The 21,951-nt window shown below is 41.3% G+C and overlaps 1 protein-coding gene across 1 annotated transcript in view; it reads left to right on the forward strand.

Moving 5' to 3' along the window:
* Window positions 1-21,951, forward strand: part of pde9aa (phosphodiesterase 9aa) — a gene marked incomplete at both ends in the record, with an annotated part of 161,290 nt that overhangs the window by 121,375 nt on the left and 17,964 nt on the right. The window contains 2 exon segments of the mRNA XM_080037923.1: window positions 4,175-4,331; window positions 4,433-4,546. Of these exon segments, the coding sequence (XP_079894049.1) occupies window positions 4,175-4,331; window positions 4,433-4,546 (271 nt within the window).

The following is a 21,951-nucleotide window of genomic DNA, read 5'->3' on the forward strand; positions in this document are numbered from 1 at the left end:
CTTATACTTTTTTTTCTTTTTGTCTGGTAGGCAACTTCTTTTCCTTTTTTCCTCTGTTGACAAGGCTGTTTCCGTTGGCAGCTATCAGGGTTGCTAGGCAGCACAGGAGCGGCGAGTCGTCACGCAAGGTAACGGCTTGTTACGCAAACCGGAAATGCTCGTAAACGGAGACCTGCGGAGACCGTCCCGTTTAACAACGCCTGTTTGGCCCTGGTTCGGCCTTTGAATTGGCCTTCATAGGCTATAGCCTTCATAGACCGCGTCCTACCAAGGAGGCGGTCTCTGTAATGGGATACAGCTAAAGTCTTACTAAACCTATTTACAGCCTGGGCCACAAAACCATTTTAGTCCGTATGTTTAGATCATATCTCCATGACAACACTGAGGGGGGTGAATTTTTTTGCCCTTGTAAGATCCCTGCGTCTGCTTTTTGGCACATTTACTGTGAATTGTGTAGAACACAATATGCAAATAAACTTTGAGTGTTGCTGTGTGGGAGATTTGATTCTTGCATGTTTTTTTTCCAAAATGTTTATGACTAACATATAATATACATTATATACAACATAATGTATATATTTTTTTAATCGCAGTATTAACTGTAGGCAGCCTGAGCTGATTGAAGAGAAAGCTTTGGGACTGGGCAACCTGGATGGTGGTAGTCCAGAGCTATATACTATACACACTATATAGATATATAGTCTTTCCACTATTGGCTCCGATGTCCAGCTGGGTGAAAATAGTAGCCAGCCGAGGTCACGACCGTGCTAGGGGGGTCCGGGGGTATGCCCCCCCGGGAGATTTGTTTTAACCTTTTTAAAGTGAAATGCATGAATCTGGTAGCCTGGCATTCCCAGACCTGCCACTAGGCGCTGGCAAATTAAATTTGCTGCGCGTGTTGGTCTGGAGACGCTCCGTTGAAGCTTATCAAGACTACCAGAAATCTGGTATAACGTTTCAATTGGTTCTATCTAATATGGGCGCGCCAGAGCCCTTTATATGGTGCTCTGGGGAGGACGTAACCGGATGACGACAGTGACGTGCATGCGACGTCGAAGCTGTGATAGTAAACATCAAAGATGGCTGCGGATATGTTGTGTGAGTTTGAGACTGCTTTGGCCTCGACCCTTAACGAATTGGAAGACGGGACTCATAGCTTTCACTAGCAAGTAAGTGGAATGTTCTGTTTTGCCGACCGACAACGGCAAACGTTTAATTGAACAGTTTAACAGCTGTTCGCTAAACGAACGGGGCTTACGTCACTTGTGCATCGCTCTGATTGGTTGTAGTGCTATCCAACTGCGTGCAGTGGCATTTGAAATGCACGAGTAGGAGCCGCCCCTAGAGTTGGAAATTACTATTGATCGTCGCCAGACCCTCTATCGTTCAAGATATCAGGGTCAGGATTTCCAGGCTATGAATCTGGTGCACTTTGAGAGGAAAATTAAGAGGCTAAATCTGAGGAATTTTGTGTTAACAAATAATTTGGAGACACTGGGTCGGATGAATTAGAAGCTATTGAAGAAAGACACATGGATTTTCCATAGAAATATAAATTTTAAATAAAATATTATGGGGGGTCCTCTGGGTTGGGCTTGGTGCTCTTTTTCTTTTACGGGACATATTTTTCTGTAATATAATGAATTCATGTAAATGCAGTGAGAGGAACGAAGCAGAAGAATAGGGCTCTGTTGTCCAGTTATCTTTTTTTCCACAGACGAGGCTGAAATAGGCTATAGACTATACACAGTGCATGGGCAACTGAGGGCAGCCCCATTTTCAAATATTTTTAAATAAGGCAAGGCAAGGCAATTTTATTTATAGAGCACATTTCAGGCACAGGGCCACTCAAGGTGCTTCACAGGGTTAAAATCAAATAAAGAATACAAAAAAAAAAAAAAAAAAAAAAAAGGAACAAATTTAAAACATGGATAAAAATACAACATTTAAATAAAAGAATTAAAACATTTTACCAAAAAAAATAATTACAGGTTAAAAGGGAAACAAGAACGTTTTGAGACCCGATTTAAAAGAGCTGAGAGTCTCAGCGGACCTCAGACTCTCTGGCAGTCCGTTCCAGACATTGGGCGCATAAACGCTGAATGCCGCCTCTCCCTGTTTAGTCCTAGCTCTGGGGACTTTTAAAAGACCTGTCCCAGACGACCTAAGGGCTCTGGGCGGCTCATAACGTATCAGCAGATCAGTAATGTATTTTGGCCCTAAACCATTTAAGGCTTTGTAGACCATCATCAATATTTTAAAATCAATTATTTGAGTGACAGGAAGCCAGTGTAAAGACCTAAGAACTGGGGTAATGTGATCTACTTTTTTGGTCCTAGTGAGGACTCGAGCAGCAGCGTTCTGAATTAGCTGAAGCTGTCTGATTGATTTTTTAGAAAGGCCTGCAAAGACACTATTACAGTAGTCAAGTCTACTAAAAATAAATGCATGGACAAGTTTTTCTAAGTCCTGCTGAGATATTAGCCCTTTAATTCTCGATATATTTTTAAGGTGGTAGTAGGCTGACTTAGTAATTGATTTAATGTGTTTTTTGAAATTCAAGTCGGAATCTATCACTACTCCAAGATTTCTAGCTTGGTGTGTGCTTTCTAACATAACAGATTTAAGCTGTGTGCTGACTTTTGATTGTTCATCCCTGGCACCAAAGACAATTACTTCAGTTTTGTCGCTGTTTAATTGAAGAAAGTTTTGGCACATGATTTGTTCAATGCATTTACTTAGTGCTTGAATCGGACTATAGTCTCCTGGTGATATGGTTATGTAAATTTGTGTCTCGTCTGCATAATTATGGTAGCATAATTTGTTTTTGTTCATAATCTGAGCTAGCGGTAGCATGTATATGTTAAACAGAAGAGGCCCAAGAATGGAACCTTGGGGGACCCCGCATGTAATATTTGTTCGCTCGGATGTGAAATTGCCTATTGACACATAGTAGTCTCTTTCCTTTAAGTATGATTCAAACCAGTTTAGCACAGTTCCAGAAAGTCCAACCCAGTTTGCAAATAAACTCAATACACACTGTGCATGCCATGGACTTGAACGTGACGTGATCAGTTAACCTTGGATTACCTCCCAGATGAACTGATTCAATTATTAAGCCATTAACTATCTACCAAAACATTGTATTCCTTTTATTGTATGATAATTTACATTTACATAATATGATGTTGATATCAAACACACAAACTAAAAAAAATTGGGGGGGCCCCCCTGGCAGTCGGGACCCTAAGCAACGTCTCGGGCCGGCGCTGCTGACCAGTGACCACTATTAGCGGGTGGGTAACTTGGAGGCAGGCTGTCCTGCCCACCTAATAATACAATTAGAAGCAATGCATGGTAATGGTATATTCTTTAGTATTAATTAATTGTCTGAATTGTATTTGACATTTTCTTGGACAGCGAATGAACAGGTCCGTCTGACAGTGGGTCTGGACTTCCACCTAAAAAAATTTAAAAAAACATTTTTGATTGGGTGGGCACAGCCCACATTTGGGTGGGCACGGCCTACCCTGGCCCCTGGCTACCGCCGGCCCTGCTCGGAGGTATACGTCAGCTATCTCCCTCCCCCTGACGTGAGGCGGGGTAAAAATCTCACCAAATGGCGACGCGCACAAATCAGGATTATTGGATGCCGTGTGAATAACTGAGGTCAGCCAGGATGCTACATCCATATTATTTACTATCTATGGTAGAAACACCCAAGTTTTTTTCAGAGCGTACACACAAAGGACATGTAGCGAATGGTGAGTAGAAATGAGATGATTTTGGCATATGGTGTTCTAGATTACAATCGCTTAGTATGCCTTTAAATATTGAATGTGACAATATAGTCGTAATATATGCGGTATATATGATCAGACAACAAGTGCAAGAAAGACTTTAGTACTACACTTCCTGTGATTGGTGCGGATGGGGTTCAGACCAGTGATGAACCACTCCAGAGAGCAGCCCTTTAGAGTAGAGCAGAGTCTGGTTGTTTAGTGCCACCAGAGTCTGGGACTGCGTTCAAACCAACCCAAACGAACCACGACAAGGACTTAAACAAAAGGCTTAGGGTTCACTTAAGCACTGAAGCAGGCCGTTGTGAACAAAACCTTACACTATTTCTCTGGTGTCTTGCATGTTCTCATTCTTCCCATTCTCTCTATTCCAGGTACCAAATCAATGCTAGAACAGAACTGGCAGTTCGCTACAATGACATCTCCCCTCTGGAGAACCACCACTGTGCCGTGGCCTTCCAGATCTTCTCTCAACATGACTGCAACATCTTCTCCAACTTCGACCCTGAGGCCTTCAAACAGATACGACAAGTAGGGCTGTGTGTGTGTCTGTCTGTCTGTCTGTCTGTCTGTCTGTCTGTCTGTGTGTGTGTGTGTGTTGATGAGTTGTCTGTTGTTGGGCTGTTCTACAGGAAACCATCACACTGATCCTAGCCACAGACATGGCGCGACATGGTGAGATCCTTGACTCCTTCAAGCAGAAAGTCGACAGTTTTGATTACACAGATGAGGAGCACGTCACCTGTGTAAGAACACTTTTCTTTTCAAAACAGTCATAAGAATGCTTCTACATTCTCAGTTGCTCCAGACCAAAAAGGTGATTCTTTGTCGCTTTTAGTTCTATTTAATTTCATGTTTATTTGACCAAATGGAAAGAAGCAATAGTAAAAAACATGAAGTCATACAGGTTGGAGAGGTTGTGATTCACCAGAAAGCATTGCTTCCCTGTGGAGGAAAGTCGAATTTATTCTCTTCTGTTAAAATAAATAATATTGTTTCTTCTGTTACTATTCTATGATCCCTTGTACTTTAGTTAATTTAAAAATGAAAATGCCCAGTTACAGAATCAGAAATCGAAATCGGTTTTATTGTGAGGTATGTTCACACGAACAAGGAATGGTCGGACCCGATATTACAAGTAACATGAAGTACATTTAATAAAAAAAAAAAAATATTTGTAAAATATTACAAAATGTAACACAGTATTACGTTGATGTAACATATAGAGTAGTTGTGTGCAAAACTGACAATTGCTTAAATTGCTAAAAGTTTACTCATTGGGAAAAATAACGAGGCAGGCGGGGAAAATCTAAATTTCAGGGCTGATATAGACTGATATGTGGATACGTTGAAACAGTATTGAGCTCAAAGTGAAAATCACAGTATTGAGCTCAAAGTGAAAATCATTACTGAGACATCCGTTCATATTCAATGTGAGCACTGAGGTTTCTGCAGAGCACCTTTTGCCTCCCTGCTCCGCATACAAACTACACAGAGTATTTCGAACTTACTGAAAACCTTGCACACGGACAATCATCTTATGTGTGCATCACATCACTCAACCTAACTGTTCATCATAAACCAACTCACTGTCACAAAGTTTGCGTTTCACCCTAGTCTCTGAATTTTGCTCAAACAGCGGCTTATCTTTTTTTCGCTTCTCTGAACGTTTAATGTTTTTCATAACGTTTAGACCAGTGGTGTCAAACATACGGCCCGCAAGATGATTTAGTCCAGCCCGCGACTTGTAGAGCACACATTTCTGAGCATTTAAAAAAAAAGTAAGTCTCTAGCCCATACCTGTGAGGAGTTATGAATTTTTAAGAAATAACCAAAATGCTCACTCCAGCCGCTAGGGGGAAGCCAAAATTTAAAAAAGCACATTTTAGCAACATGGGAAATGGTAAATGGCAATCTTGCTTAGAGCTATTAAACTTTCCTCCAGTGCTTTATGGCAAAGTAAAAACCTAAAAAAAATATATATATATATATATTTATATATATATATACATATATATATATATATATATATATATATATATATATATATATATATATATATATATATATACATATATTTATATATATATATTAGAGGTGGGCATAGATTAATTTTTTTAATCTAGATTAATCTAGATTAATTTTGGAATTAATCTAGATTAATCTAGATTAAAATGGCTCATTTGAATTCATTCATAATATGTGTGTGCTCCCTAAATAATGACTCAAAGTAAGTCTTTGAGAACGTGTTTCTCAAGCCAGGTGGCGCATCAGACCAGGGGCTCATCTCCTGTTTCCAACATGCATCACAAACTGCTTGAGGAAGCTGTTCTACTATGATAATTGGTGATGAAAATAAATAATGTTCAACAAGATGTTACATAGTAACGCGTTACCGGCATCGGACCTCTTTTTTCAGTAACAAGTAATCTAACGCGTTACTATCTCCAAACCAGTAATCAGATTGAAGTTACTCATCAAAGTCACTGTGCGTTACTTTTTCTGTCATTTTCCTTAGTGAAACATTTTACATAACTGCACAAGTGACTGCGATTGCGATTTTATGTAAATAAATGTGCGCGCATGTGTCTCTAAACTCTCCAACTGCTCCAACCGCTCCTCTCGTCTTTTTGGTAGCGCCCCTCGTCTCTGCCATGCAGCGTGTGTGTGTGCCTGTGTCTGTGTCTGTGTGTGTGTGTGCAGCAGCATTACGGCCGAGTCGAACTGTGGCGCAAAACAAAGTTTTCCCCCCGATGAAATATAGCGTCTGCTATGGGGATATTTAGGATTCGGGTACGGTGACGTTGAAGAGATAGAAGTGTTTAAAACTTGGAAACTTATAGTCACGTGGCGACCGGTGGCCACACACACCCACCCTGCGTTCCAATACCCGATTGTGTGGGCAAGTGATGGAGAGAGAGAGAGCGGCGGGTGTGTGAGAGAAGATTCGCCCCTCGTCTCTGACATGCAGCGTGTGTGTGAGTGTGTGAGTGTGTGTGTGTGTGTGTGTGTGTGTGTGTGTGTGTGTGCGTGTGTGTGTGTGTGTGTGTGTGTGTGTGTGTGCGTGTGCAGCAGCATTACGGCCGAGTCTAAGCTGAACTGTACAAATGACTGGCTCCCTGAGCCGAACAGGAGGTGGAATAAGAGATTAACGGCGATATTTTTTTTATCGCCGATAAGAGTCTTGCGTTAACGCAGCACGTTAACGCCGATAACGGCCCACCACTAATATATATATATATATATACATATATTTATATATATATATATATATATACATATATTTATATATATATATTTTTTTTATATATATTATTTTTTTAGAACCTAGGGAATCTGAGGCATCGGGTCATGTGAGCCACCCCCTGTATCTAGGCAACGGAAAACATTTTTGGTCATGTGAGATATATGTTTTCAAGCCCCTCTCATTTCCCCATGGCCCTGAAAGAGAGGACCTCATGGTGCTGTGGTAAGCATGTTTTGTTCACCAAAATAGGTATTTTTCATGTAAAAGTAAATTTTCTTGCTGACAACTTAATCAACTGTTGTGCCAAAGCAAATGTATTCACGTAGAAAAACTTCTATCATACGTGTTGATGAACTACCAACATATGAAACCATGTGATGCTGATAACTGAAGATTAGCCTGAAATGCTAAGAGAGGTAGTTTTTTCTCAAATTGTGGTGGTGGGGGAAAGTGAGCCAAATGCTGTGGGGGAAAGTGAGCCACTGTCTCACTTTCCCCCACCATGAGGCACAAGTTAAGTTTAGTCTTAAACATATTTTAATGTAATATTACATGACATATGTTTTATTTTAATGTCATACACATTGTAGATAAGCCATCATGCCATGGAAATACACCAGGAAGACGACCTGGGGCAACCACACGGAAAGAGCACTTTCTCATCTTTCCCTGTAACCTTCAGGGCTGGAATGTAGAGTAGGCCTAGTTGTAGAGTATCACAGGCTGATGTTATAATCCAGTTGGGTCTTCTCCTGTGTTCTGAGTCCCAGGCTGTTCTCGCTGGTTCTGATTTTCCTATGTATTAACCCCCAGACACAAGCTGGCTCTAAGGGTCCTGTGTTCTGACCCCCAGACTGTGTTCTAATCTAACTGGTTCTATCTTTCATTTGAATCTTATTAAAACCTTTTGAATTATAATATGTTGTATTTGATTTTGTTCAGAGTTACTTTCAAGTGTTTAGAAAATTAGCTTTGCTTAATTGACCAAACCCCATCATTCTTTTACTAGTCTGACATTAGTTCTGGAATGTGTGGCTAGCTTTCAGGATTATAACGGTTACAATATGTGTTGTTATGGTACTTTCAGAGTGGAAAGTGGTTCACCCCCAGCTGGTTCACTTTACCCCCTTGATTTACCTGGTCTGGCTCAGTTACCCCACAGCTGGGGTAAAGTGAGCCACATGACAACTTTTTTTAAAACAATCATATTTTCACTGCCCTTTATCTTGAAAAAATTCTGCTAATGCCCATTTATAGGAAACTAATTAATGAATTAATGGGAAATGTGAAAATTTGAGTGATAAATAATTTCAGCTTGCTTAGAGGGGAACAAGTGTAAAAAGTGGCTCAGATTACCCCGTTCAATCTCCCCTATATATATATATATATATATATATATATATATATATATATATATATATATATATACAGGTCCTTCTCATATAATTAGCATATTGTGATAAAGTTCAATATTTTCTGTAATGTACTGATAAACATTAGACTTTCATATATTATAGATTCATTACACACAACTGAAGTAGTTCAAGCCTTTTATTGTTTTAATATTGATGATTTTGGCAAAAAAGTAAAGAAAAAACAAAAATCCCTATCTCAAAGAATTAGCATATTTCATCCGACCAATAAAAGAAAAGTGTTTTTAATACAAAAAAGTCAACCTTCAAATAAGTATGTTCAGTTATGCACTCAATACTTGGTCGGGAATCCTTTCGCAGAAATGACTGCTTCAATGCGGCGTGGCATGGAGGCAATCAGCATGTGGCACTGCTGAGGTGTTATGGAGGCCCAGGATGCTTCGATAGCGGCCTTAAGCTCATCCACAGTGTTGGGTCTGGTGTCTCTCAACTTCCTCTTCACAATATCCCACAGATTCTCTATGGGGTTCAGGTCAGGAGAGTTGGCAGGCCAATTGTGCACAGTAATACCATGGTCAGTAAACCATTTACCAGTGGTTTTGGCACTGTGAGCAGGTGCCAGGTCTTGTTGAAAAATGAAATCTTCATCTCCATAAAGCTTTTCAGCAGATGGAAGCATGAAGTGCTCCAAAATCTTCTGATAGCTAGCTGCATTGACCCTGCCTTTGACAAAACACAGTGGACCAACACCAGCAGCTGACATGTTAGTTAGTTAGTTAGTTAGTTAAATCTTTATTGTCCACGGTGTGGAGATTCGTCTTCGGTCTCATACAAAAAACAACAAGCAGGACAACACAACAACAACAACAACAAAAGCAACAACAACAACATTTACACACAGACATCTTCAGGGCAAGAAGCAGGACAGCAGTGGCAGTATACACATCAGCGGGACATGGTGTTCAGTACCCCAATCGCTTTAGGAGTGAAGGAATTTTTAAAAATGTTACGATTTGCCCTTGGCACTCTGTAACGTCTACCCGAGGGAAGAAGTTCAAACTCCCTATGGAGTGGATGGGACGGATCGTTTGCTATTTTAACAGCTTTTTTCCTCAGCACTTCGTCGTACAAACAACTTAAATGTTTCTGTTTTGTCCCTATGATTTTTGAGGCAAGGTTTATTATTCTCTGTAGCTTGCTTCTTCCTTTTACGTTTAGGTTACCATACCACATTGCCATATTAAAGGTTAAAATGCCCTCAATAAGGTTCTTATAAACTGTTTCCATAATGTGCTTGCTCACTCTGAATGAGTTGAGTTTGCGCAGTAGATGGAGACGTTGGTTACAGGTTTTAAAAATATAGTCTGTGTTTTCACTAAAATTTAGATTGCAATCAATAAATGTACCCAAATATTTGAAACTGTCTACTACCTCTACAACTTGTCCCCTAATTGTAAGGGGCTGCACATGGTCCTTTTCATGAAAAACAAGTTCCTGTGTTTTTGTGACATTCATCTCTAAGGAACTTACATCACACCACTTCTGAAGAGATGCCACATATGCTCTATATGCTCCCTCTCCGACTGTGTCCCCCTTCTTTAATAAGGCAACCAGGGCCATATCGTCAGCATATTTAAACAAACGAAAGTTTTCCAGATCTAATTGGAATTCGTTTGTATATATGGAAAAAAGTAGTGGGGATAAAATGGTCCCTTGCGGGGCGCCAGTATTAAGTACAGTGATGTCGGACCGAGTATTATTAACCAGAACCTGTTGAGGACGGTCAGAGAGGAAGTCCCTAACAAGGTGGATAATACCACCGTTTACTCCTATCTCGATAAGTCTTTGCAGCAAGATGTGAATCTGCATGCTGTTAAAGGCGGAAGTAAAATCGATAAACAAGGCTCTAGCAAAGTGGGAGGGGGCTTGAAGGTGCTTTGAGAGAGTGTGGACCATACTGATGGTTGCGTCATCGGTTCCCCTATGGCTTTTGTAAGCAAACTGAAGATGATCTAAGCTGTTAGAAACCGATGCTGTGATTTGTCTGCTTATAACTCTCTCAAAACATTTTCCTAAGATAGAAGTAAGTGCAATGGGCCTGTAATCTTTTAATTCAGTAGTTCCAGGTTTTTTAGGGATAGGCACAATATGAGACATTTTCCATAATTTGGGCATTGTTAAAGAATTAAGCAAGCACTGAAATAACTCCAGCACAATACCTTTAAGTTCATAAACATTTTCTTTTAAAACTCTCCCTCTCAGGCCATCCGGCCCCGGGGCCGAGTTGGGCTTAACACTAGACAGGCTGGCTACAATCTCATGTTCATTCAGTGTAATAGGGACATATCCAGGAATGGATCTACACACACTATCACGTTCAGCACTGAAATCATTCTTGTCAAAACGACTGAAGAAGACATTTAAATCATTTGCAAAAGATGGAGAGGGGTGTGACAAGGGGGTACACTTTTTCTTAGTCTCCCTGCCCATCATCACATTTAAACCTTCCCATGCTTTCTTGGCATTTCCTGAGAAATAATGACATTCAACTTTATCCTTATATTCTATTTTTGCTTTACTCAGTTTAGATCTTAGTTCACATTTTTTTTCCTTAAGTAATTCAGTATTACCATTACTAAAAGCGTGTTTTTTCTCACGAATGCATTCCTTAAGATCACTAGACATCCATACATTGTTATTAGGAAATATTCTAACAGTTTTAGTTCGAGTGATTTTACTTTCATTAAACAACAGATAAGACGTGAAAGTGTCAATTAGTTCATGAGGGGTGTCACATGAGTTAAGAAAGAGCCAGTCGGTAGTCTCCAGCTCGCATTTCATCTCCTCCCTACAGTCCTCAGTCCAGATCTCAATTTCCTTGGTCACTGTGTTTTCCCGTCTCAACTTAGCCCTGTAACGTGGAAGTAGATGGACGACGTTATGGTCAGATTTCCCCAAGGCAGGCCTACAGATGGATTTATAGGCGTCAGGTATGTTGCCATAACACTTATCCAGGGTACGTGCCAGGCGGGTGGGACAGTCCACGTATTGATGTAAAGTGGGCAGATGATCGGACAGGTCACAAGAGTTAAAGTCCCCGAGCAACAGGACGGGTTGGTTAACTGCACGGGACAGAGCGATGTTATAACTCTCGGCTATCCTGGCTGCAGCTCCCACAAAGTCCGGCCCAGGTACGTAGGCCAATATGATTGTAATCTGGCCAAACTCCCTCGGGAGGTAAAAGGGGCGAAAAGAGACAACCAGGATTTCATAATCATGTGTGCACACACGTTCCCGGACGGTGTACTGGGTAGCCCAGCGAGTGTCCATGTAGACACACAAGCCACCGCCAATAGATTTTCGTGACGAATTAGTGTCTCTGTCAGCCCGAATTATTGTGTAACCCGGTAAATTGGGGTCTGGCATCTCCTCTTTCAACCAGCTTTCCGTAAAACAGATGAGGTTACTCTGTCGGTACTCATTGTCATATTGAACTTTAGCGATCAGTTCATTCATCTTGTTGCTCAAAGAGCGAACATTAGAAAAAGTTATTACCGGTAGAGGATGTCTGCTGCCGCGCCTCCTTAGTCGTTCTCTTACGCCGCCTCTGGATCCTCTTTTCTTTATTTTTGTCCATTTTCGCGTCCCGATGTTTTTGAGTTGCGGATACTTGATCAGCAGCTCCAGACCAGAGTCCTCCGGCTTGATTGAGTGCCTGAGTGACAACAGCTGGGCCCGCGTGTAGGTGAGGATGCCGGCTTTTTCGTATAAACTCCATACTTCGGCGATTAAACTACTGAGAAGGCACACAGCCAGCCAAAGTAATATGCCATCGCTGAACTTCATCTTGCCACAAAGAGAATGCGGGCACGATCACTTAAAACAACAAAAAACATAGAAACGACAGGAGACGAGACAGACAGGTGAGACACTGGGTCAGCAGCAGAGCCGCGCCCCCAAAAACACAAGGCACCCCAGACCATCACTGACTGTGGGTACTTGACACTGCACTTCAGGCATTTTGGCATTTCCTTCTCCCCAGTCTTCCTACAGACTCTGGCACCTTGATTTCCGAATGACATGCAAAATTTGCTTTCATCCGAAAAAAGTACTTTGGACCACTGAGCAACAGTCCAGTGCTGCTTCTCTGTAGCCCAGGTCAGGCGCTTCTGCCGCTGTTTCTGGTTCAAAAGTGGCTTGACCTGGGGAATGCGGCACCTGTAGCCCATTTCCTGCACACGCCTGTGCACGGTGGCTCTGGATGTTTCTACTCCAGACTCAGTCCACTGCTTCCGCAGGTCCCCCAAGGTCTGGAATCGGCCCTTCTCCACAATCCTCCTCAGGGTCCGGTCACCTCTTTTGGTTGTGCAGCGTTTTCTGCCACACTTTTTCCTTCCCACAGACTTCCCACTGAGGTGCCTTGATACAGCACTCTGGGAACAGCCTATTCGCTCAGAAATTTATTTCTGTGTCTTACCCTCTTGCTTGAGGGTGTCAATGATGGCCTTCTGGACAGCAGTCAGGTCGGCAGTCTTACCCATGATTGCGGTTTTGAGTAATGAACCAGGCTGGGAGTTTTTAAAAGCCTCAGGAATCTTTTGCAGGTGTTTAGAGTTAATTAGTTGATTCAGATGATTAGGTTAAGAGCTCCTTTAGAGTACCTTTTCATGATATGCTAATTTTTTGAGATAGGAATTTGGGGTTTTCATGAGCTGTATGCCAAAATCATCAGTATTAAAACAACAAAAGACCTGAAATATTTCAGTTGGTGTGCAATGAATCTAAAATATATGAAAGTTCAATTATTATCATTACATTATGGAAAATAATCAACTTTATCACAATATGCTAATTATATGAGAAGGACCTGTATATATATATAGGGGAGAACGGGGTAATTTGTCACACGGGTTGGTTGTCACAATCGTTATATCTCGGAACCAGAAGGCGCTGTCAGTGAAATTTTGGTATGTAAATATCCAGAATTGGAATAAGAGGTCACCTACATAGTCTTCCTTGGAGTTAGACTGCTGAATTTGAGGTGAGACGACTGTTTGTGTTTTTCATGTCAAATTGAAAATATTTAGCTCCTCAGTATTTTTCTTCTAGGCTTTTACACAATGGGTTTATAACAAAACACTTGTTACCCATACAAAGTGTGAAGGGTAAACTATATTTTAGATTGTGGTTAGCACGCTAATTAGTTGTCAGATGGTTGTTGGTCTTGATGCTAGCAAGAAATTCAAGTTGGGGTTGGTCGTCACATTTTTTGGGGGGTTGGTTGTCACATGTTATCTCAAGGCTGCAGCCAGAAAAGGAACCCAATAATGAAAGAAATTGTCAAGCTGTATCCTCACTGACACCCCAGAGAAGGAAAGAATAGAGCAGGAAAAGGCAGCTAGCATGCAAAAGAAAAAAGGGCAACAAAATCAAAACAACCCAGTGCACCCCAAACTAGACCAGCTGCCAAGGCTACAGTAAGTTATGTAGGCCTATTTGTCAACTTGACAATGCAATTTAACTTTCAAATTTAGTTCTACTTTCGTGCCTTCTTTTTAAGATTATTCCCATTAAGATAACATTGTGACAAACAACCCCATAGTGTTTGACAACCGACCCCTTGATGGGGTTGGTTGTCACAATGTGTAAGGGTGTCTTTGATGATTAATTTCTTCTTTATTACAATAAGATAGAAAAAGTGAGGGGTACATATTTCAAGCCAACACCTTAAGCTTCAATTTAATGTAGGAATGACTATTGAAAGATGTTTAGGTGATAAGCAATTCTCACTAGAGTAAAAAGTGTGCCTACTTACCCCGTTCTCCCCTATTAGTGGTGGGCCGTTATCGGCGTTAACGTGCTGCGTTAAAGCCAGACTCTTATCGGCGATAAAAAAAAATATCGCCGTTAATCTCTTATTCCACCTCCTGTTCGGCTCAGGGGAGATGGTTCCCTCCAGGGCCGATGGCTGTTCGCCGTCGGGGTGAACCTCCTTCCGTGTGTTCTCTGGTCGGGTAATAGGGACTTTAAGCAGCGGTGTTTTAGGGACGGCTACGGCGCCAGGGAAACATTCCAACGGGCTCCACTATCACCTAGCAACACTTAGACCGGCTACTTGCTGCAGTTGGTGTAGCGCTCACAACGTCAAAAACCCATTCTGCCGTTGTAAACAGACGGACTACGGCTTTGACTCGCTCTGACTACAGCGATAGGAGGTGATGACTTAAATTCTCGAATGCTCAAAATTCTACTCGACCGCCGTAGTCGTCCTCTCAACCGTCGTTGCTTAAAGTCCCTAATAATAGCCGGGGGCCGTTGTTGACACTTGAGGAGCCTTTATTGCAGGAGCAAAGCTTCTTCACACACCCGCCGCTCTCTCTCTCCATCACTTGCCCACGACACACACCACCTGCGCACACGCATCTCACGGTGCGTGAGATGCCCTATTCCCAAAAAGGGCTACGCCACTCTTACAACACTATTCTCAAAGTTGGGTTGCGAATTTTAGCGCGGATGTATACCTGGCCGAATTGCACTGTAGTGCACGAGTCAGAACGAGTCCGACTTCGCACCTGTGTACCACATCAAACGTAACGTGCTGACATGGATGCAGCTAGGAAGCCGCCGGGTTTGCTTCAGGGAAAATTTATTTTTAAGAAGCTTCCCAATGGAAACCTCGACAAGACCAAGGTTGTTTGCACCTTGTGCAATGCGAAATTGGTTTACTGTAGGAGTTCTTCCAGTCTCAGGTATCACCTAAACTACAGTTCAAAGTTCATGTTTAACTGAATAAACAGTTTGTAAACACAAGTACATCTTGTTGAACATTATTTATTTTCATCACCAATTATCATAGTAGAACAGCTTCCTCAAGCAGTTTGTGATGCATGTTGGAAACAGGAGATGAGCCCCTGGTCTGATGCGCCACCTGGCTTGAGAAACACGTTCTCAAAGACTTACTTTGAGTCATTATTTAGGGAGCACACACATATTATGAATGAATTCAAATGAGCCATTTTCATCTAGATTAATCTAGATTAATTCCAAAATTCAATGAGATTAATCTAGATTAAAAAAAATAATCTATGCCCACCTCTAATATATATATATATATAAATCTTGTAAATCTTCAAAAAAAAAAAAAAAAAATATATATATATATATATATATATATAAATATATATATATATATATATATATATATATATATATATATATATATATATATATATATATATATATATTTTTTTTTTTTTGTGCTGAACAATTAAGGTACTAGCAAGCGCGGTGTGCCTGTGGCTCTGCGCGCGAAACGAGCAGGAGCATGCTAGTGTAGGCCTACAAGATTTATTTCCTAATTTTCAATGCTGCTTTATTTTTATGTTTTAAATTGGGAAAAACGTATTCCAAAACAACCACAAAGCTCTGTATTTAAAAAGAAATTAAAACAGTAGAAGTTGCACTTTTATTTAATTGTATTTTCTACTGTCTGCATGTTTGCACAAAATGTGTCCCTGTACATAGCAAACAAAATTGCACAATACAGTGTCTGTTGTATTGTTGTACCCAAATAAACAGTTATTTATTTCATTAGTGCGTATTGGCATCTTTGAGCAAAATACCCCCAAAACTTTGGCGCCACACCTCCTATTCCCATGGCCAGCAGCAACATTTTTTAAGACATTTCTGGGGGGTACAGAGATCCCTTGTGATCCCTGATAATGTAGGTTACAAATGTAGGCTGAGTGATAAAGCATATTACTGAAAAACAAAGCTAAAGATTTGGAGTTGACATATGTACGTTATTTTGCCATTATTTTACTGGTCCGGCCCACTTGAGATCAAACAGGCTGTATGTGGCCCTCGAACCAAAATGAGTTTGACACCCCTGCTTTAGATAGATCAATTAAGAGAGATACACAATGTTGTTTTTTATCTAGAGCTTTTATGATGTCATTTAAAACTTTCATGGCAGCAGTAGTGGTGCTATGATTTTTTCGGAACCCTGATTGATGTACAGATAATATTTGATGAGTATGGACATAATCTTGAACCTGCTCACTAACCAGGGATTCCATGACTTTTGATAACACTGAGAGGTTTGAGAGTGGATCCCCTCCTTTTAGTAGGGGTAGAACAAGCAGCCTTCCAGATCATAGGGATTTTGTTTGAAGCCAATTAAAAAGATGTGTCAATGGTTCAGCTATTAGGTCTGCTGCTAATTTAAAAAACCTTGGTTCCAAGTGATCCGGACCAGACGGTTTTCTAGGGTTCAAATGCTTTAAGGCTTTGTGAACCTCAGCAACAGCAAAAGGAGTAAGACTAAAAATGTGGTGTACATCACTAGCATTGTTACCCAAATTTACAGATTTCACTGCAGAATGTGAGGCAGAATTGACCAAAAACCCAGAAGAAATAAAATGCTCATTAAAACAGTTTAACATTTCAACCTTATCATGAACAGTAATGGAGTCTTTGACTATACAAGAGGGTAATTCATATGAGTTTTTAGAAGCAGATAATGATTTTATTGCTTTCCAGAATTCATTCAAATTTTCTGTTGTGATGGTTAGATAATATTCAGATTTGGCTTTCCTGAATAGAGAAGTACATTTGTTTCTCAGCTGACGAAATAAATGTACTTCTCTATTCAGGAAAGCCAATGATAAATAACACTCAGGCTAACTTGGGAATCAGGCCCTATGTCCAAAATTCCAAACTATCCCTTTAAGAGCTTAAGCAGGGAATTAATTTCTGGAAGACTCTTCCTTTTTCTCTCGTAGGGAAGATTAATGCTATTAAGATGATTGTACTGCCGCGTTTCCTCCATCTTTTTCAATCCATTCCTTGTTGTATTGCTCCGTCTTACTTTAAGCAACTAGATTCCATTGTTGCATCATTTATCTGGAACTACAAAGCCGTTAGAATTTCTAAAAAAACATTTTAGACATTAAGAAGTCACACCCCTAGTTTAGCGTCTATGGAAGGGGATACAAGTGTGAGGCTCTGAGAGGAGTTTCCCCAGTCTGTCAGTGGAGTCAAGCACCCACAGCTGGGAGAACTGAGATGAATGAACAGAAAACAAAGCTGGACTTACAGCATCCTGGCTTAGGAGTCCATGTGTTGGAGGAGGAAGTGGTCTACAGAGCTGTTGGCTCTATAGACAAACTGCAGGGGTTCTGTGATGGGTCCAAGGTGGGACAGGACCCTCAAAAGACTTCCTAACTACAGAGGTCAGGGCCACGGGTCTGTAGCCATTCAATCCTGTGCTCCTTGGTTTGGGAACGGGGATGATGGTGGAGGAATGAAGCAGGCTGGAACATGGCATGCCTCAGTGAGAGCTGCTGTTTTCTTCTTTTGAAGAAGTATGTATCTTCTTTTGTTTACTAGAGCTGATTGTTGACATGCTGTAGCTACTGTATGTGTATGAGTGCTGTGTCAGTGACTACACTTCCCAGCACCTCAGCGGCAGGACGTGACGTCATGCGGGAGTGCGACGGACTGTTTAATTGGACAGCAGCCGCACAGTTTGAAGGGACTATGGTTGCGTTCCGAATTGCATACTCTTTCTTTTTTATATTCTACATACTACATCCGAATAATAAAAAGAATCTAGTTAGGATGCAGTAGGCATACTATTGGGACATACTATACTCTCTTATTTCATCATAACATTGCGCCTTGATCTTGCCTCTTGCTTTTATATCCGGCGCATCCCCGATTGTTTTCATATGGAGGCTTCGTCGATGTGACGTCACTTCACGTGCGCACTGGATTGTGGGTCAGAATCGCCCAAATAGGACAAGAGAGTCTGGCTGCAGACCTCCACCCACACAAACTTCCGCTGCAGACCTCCACTCACAGAAACCTCCACCAGCAGACCGGAAATTGCATTTTAACCAGAGAAGAAGAAGAAGTTGAGAAATGAACGATAATGAACGATTACAAGCAAGTGTGAGTACTGAAAGTGAATACGTTTTATTTGTTTGATCTATAAAAGAAAATCTGTATTCTTCGAATAGATAGTAACATTGTATGAACTTAGTTTATGCTACGTAAGGTCAGTTGAATATGATATGATAGGCTTGTTATATACAACGGTACTTTGCTTTTTTTTAAACTACACGCCACGTTCCCCCCACTTTTTCTATTTTTTTTTAAAAGGTATAACTGTTCGTGATTTAACGTTCGTGAAACGACAGTTTTATTGTTGACTACTATCATTATAGCTACGAGGAACTTTACTCAACAAAAATATAAACGCAACACTTGTTTTTGCTCCCATTTTTCATGAGATGGACTTAAAGATCTAAAATTCATTCCAGATACACAATTGTACCATTTCTCTCAAACATTGTTCACAAATCTGTCTAAATGTGTGATAGTGAGCACTTCTGCTTTGCTGAGATAATCCATCCCACCTCACAGGTGTGCCACATCAAGATGCTGATCTGACATCATGATTAGTGCACAGGTGTGCCTTAGACTGTCCACAATAAAAGGCCACCCTGAAATGTGCAGTTTTGTCTCACAGCAAAATGCCACAGATGCCACAAGCATTGAGGGAGCGCGCAATTGGCATGCTGACAGCAGGAATGTCAACCAGATCTGTTGCTCGTGCATTGAATGTTCATTTCTCCACCATAAGCCGTCTCCAGCAACTTCGCACAGCCATTGAAGAGGAGTGGACCAACATTCCACAGGCCACAATTGACAATCTGATAAACTCTATGCGAAGAAGATGTGTTGCACTGCATGAGGCAAATGGTGGTCACACCAGATACTGACTGGTTCTGAGTCCCCAGACCCCCAATAAAGCAAAAAAATGCACATTTCAGAGTGGCCTTTTATTGTGGACAGTCTAAGGCACACCTGTGCACTAATCATGATGTCAGATCAGTATCTTGATGTGGCACACCTGTGAGGTGGGATGGATTATCTCAGCAAAGCAGAAGTGCTCACTATCACACATTTAGACAGATTTGTGAACAATGTTTGAGAGACATGGTACAATTGTGTATCTGGAATGAATTTTAGATCTTTAAGTCCATCTCATGAAAAATGGGAGCAAAAACAAAAGTGTTGCGTTTATATTTTTGTTCAGTGTAGTTTCGGTGGGTTCTAGCTAGCCTGGCTCCGCCCGCCTACCTACTTCCGCTCAATTTTCATTTCACTTTAAAACGTTTAAAAAAGTAAGAGAAAATAACGAATAAATGTAATCTCAAAAGCAAAACGTATTACTTGCACACAGGGCTGTACGCTTATTTTTTTAGGTGGTAGCACTGGTGCTAGCAAGCAAAAAAATTCAGTAGCACAAAAATAAATTTGGTAGCACACAAAGTATGATTGAAAACTTGCATAACCTTAACCCTTGCATTTCGCTCTAATTACCTTTGAGCATGTCATCTTGGTCTCATTTGAGATTCTCAACTCATATTATATCCTAGTGTGTGTAGTAATAATTATGGAAAAATGAATAGGGGTGCACTGATTGCAATTTAGAAAAAATAATCTAACCTGCCAATTGCTTCTGTTAATTAAAACCAAACTTTAAAACATTAAACATAGCCTATTAAATAAATAAGTATACATATTGGTACAATTTAGGATACATTAGGCCTAAATAGGTTGTTGTGAATGTGTTGGGAGTAGCTTTTCAGTGGCTTATTTAAAACTTTGTAAATAGACTAGGCTACTGTTGACTGCTCGCTGCAGCTGAATGAGTTGCCTTTCAAGCTAGAAAAAAGCGCTAACTTCCTGTTCTTACCGGCTTCAAAATAAAAGTCAACTCACGTTTGGCTAGTAACAGGCTTTTAATGTGAAGGCGCACAGGAAATGCTCTGTTTGTACACGCGCTAACTTAACTGCGGTAATGTGCCGTCTCCTTCCGGTAATTGCCGTTGGTGAAGTTTTTATAGGTAGAATCGCTGCACGAGCACAGATCGCGAGGACACATATCTTTCACCAGCCAAAGTGAAGGGTGGACTCAATAACTTACTTGCCTAAGACTCATTTACCCGCAGTGTTAATGTAGAGCCCTCTAAGCAGTGTTGTGCAGCGCTCCTCTGTGTTTCAAAGACAGCCTCTCCTCATTATCAACCTGTCGCATGAGTGCGAATGGATTTGTATTCATCATCGCACGTGATCAATTTCAGTAGCAAATGCGATCAAAACTGTCGCACTGTACAGCCCTGCTTGCACATATTATTTGTGTTGGTCTTTTGCCTGTTTGATACATATTTTTGTTTACAGTTACATATGCTTCTTTCTCAATGATCACGGTAATCACTGTCAATAGGAAATGGGTTGCATAACTTTAATAAAACAAACAACATATATATATATATATATATATATATATATATATACAATCATATGAAAAAGTTTGGGAACCCCTCTCAGCCGGCATTATAATTGACTCTGCTTTCACAAAAAAAATATAAAAGTGGTATGTCTTTAATTTACCAGGAACAGCTAAGTACTGGGATGTTTTCCAAACAAAGATTTTTTTGAAAAGCAGTATTTGGTTGTATGAAATAAAATAAAATGTGAAAAACTGGCTGTGCAAAAATATGGGAACCCTTGTGGTTTTGTTGATTTTAATGCCTGTAACAGCATGTAAAACTGATGATTTGAAACACAAAGTTGGTTGGATTATTGTTACGGTTGGGTCTGGAGGACACAGGCGCAGAGACAGTGTGAGTAAAAGAAGATTTATTTTAGGAGAAAACCAGCAGGGTGTTAGGACCGGGATCCGGGGAGGGAAACTGGCTGGCATGGGGGTCCAGGGAGAGAGCAACGGGGCAAGTCCAGGGGGCTGAGTGGAAGCAGGCTAGAGCGGGCAGGCAGGAGGGGTCCGAGGAGTAGTGCTGGAGAGCTAGGGCCGGAGCTGGTGGCTGGAGTCAGGCCGGGAGAACTGTGGCAGAGAAACAGGGGTTAACCAGGAAAAAGTGGAACAGAGCATAGCTGAAAACAAGTGAGCGAGAGAGTGAACTGACTGTGTGAAAAACAGAAGCTACAATCTGGCAGTGTCTGGAAGGTAGGCCCGGGTATAAGTAGCGCAGTTGATGAAGATTGAAGGCAGCTGCGAATGTTGTTAATTGACTCCAGCACACCAGGCTCCACCCCTGCAATTAGCTCAGCACACAAACACAGGTGAAAAGGGAAAACACATATAAGGCCAAGGAGCCCAAACGGGATCATGACAGTACCCCCCCCCCCTCAATGAGAGCCTCCAGGCGAGCCACCGGGCTTCCCTGGGTTGTCCCGGTGGAACTCCTTAATAAGGGAGGGATCGAGGATGAGCTGGCGAGAAATCCAGCTCCTCTCCTCAGGACCATAACCCTCCCAGTCCACCAAGTACTGAAAGCCCCGACCACGGCGGCGAATATCCAGGATCCGCCGGACTGTGTAGGCGGGGTGATCATCAATCATGCGGGGAGGTGGAGGGGGTGTAGCTGGAGGACACAGAGGGCTGGTGGAGACAGGCTTAAGCTGGGAAACGTGGAATGTGGGGTGAATCTTCATAGAT

The sequence above is a fragment of the Ammodytes marinus genome (assembly GCF_949987685.1).
Source record: "Ammodytes marinus genome assembly, chromosome: 12".
Taxonomy (NCBI): Eukaryota; Metazoa; Chordata; class Actinopteri; order Uranoscopiformes; family Ammodytidae; genus Ammodytes; species Ammodytes marinus.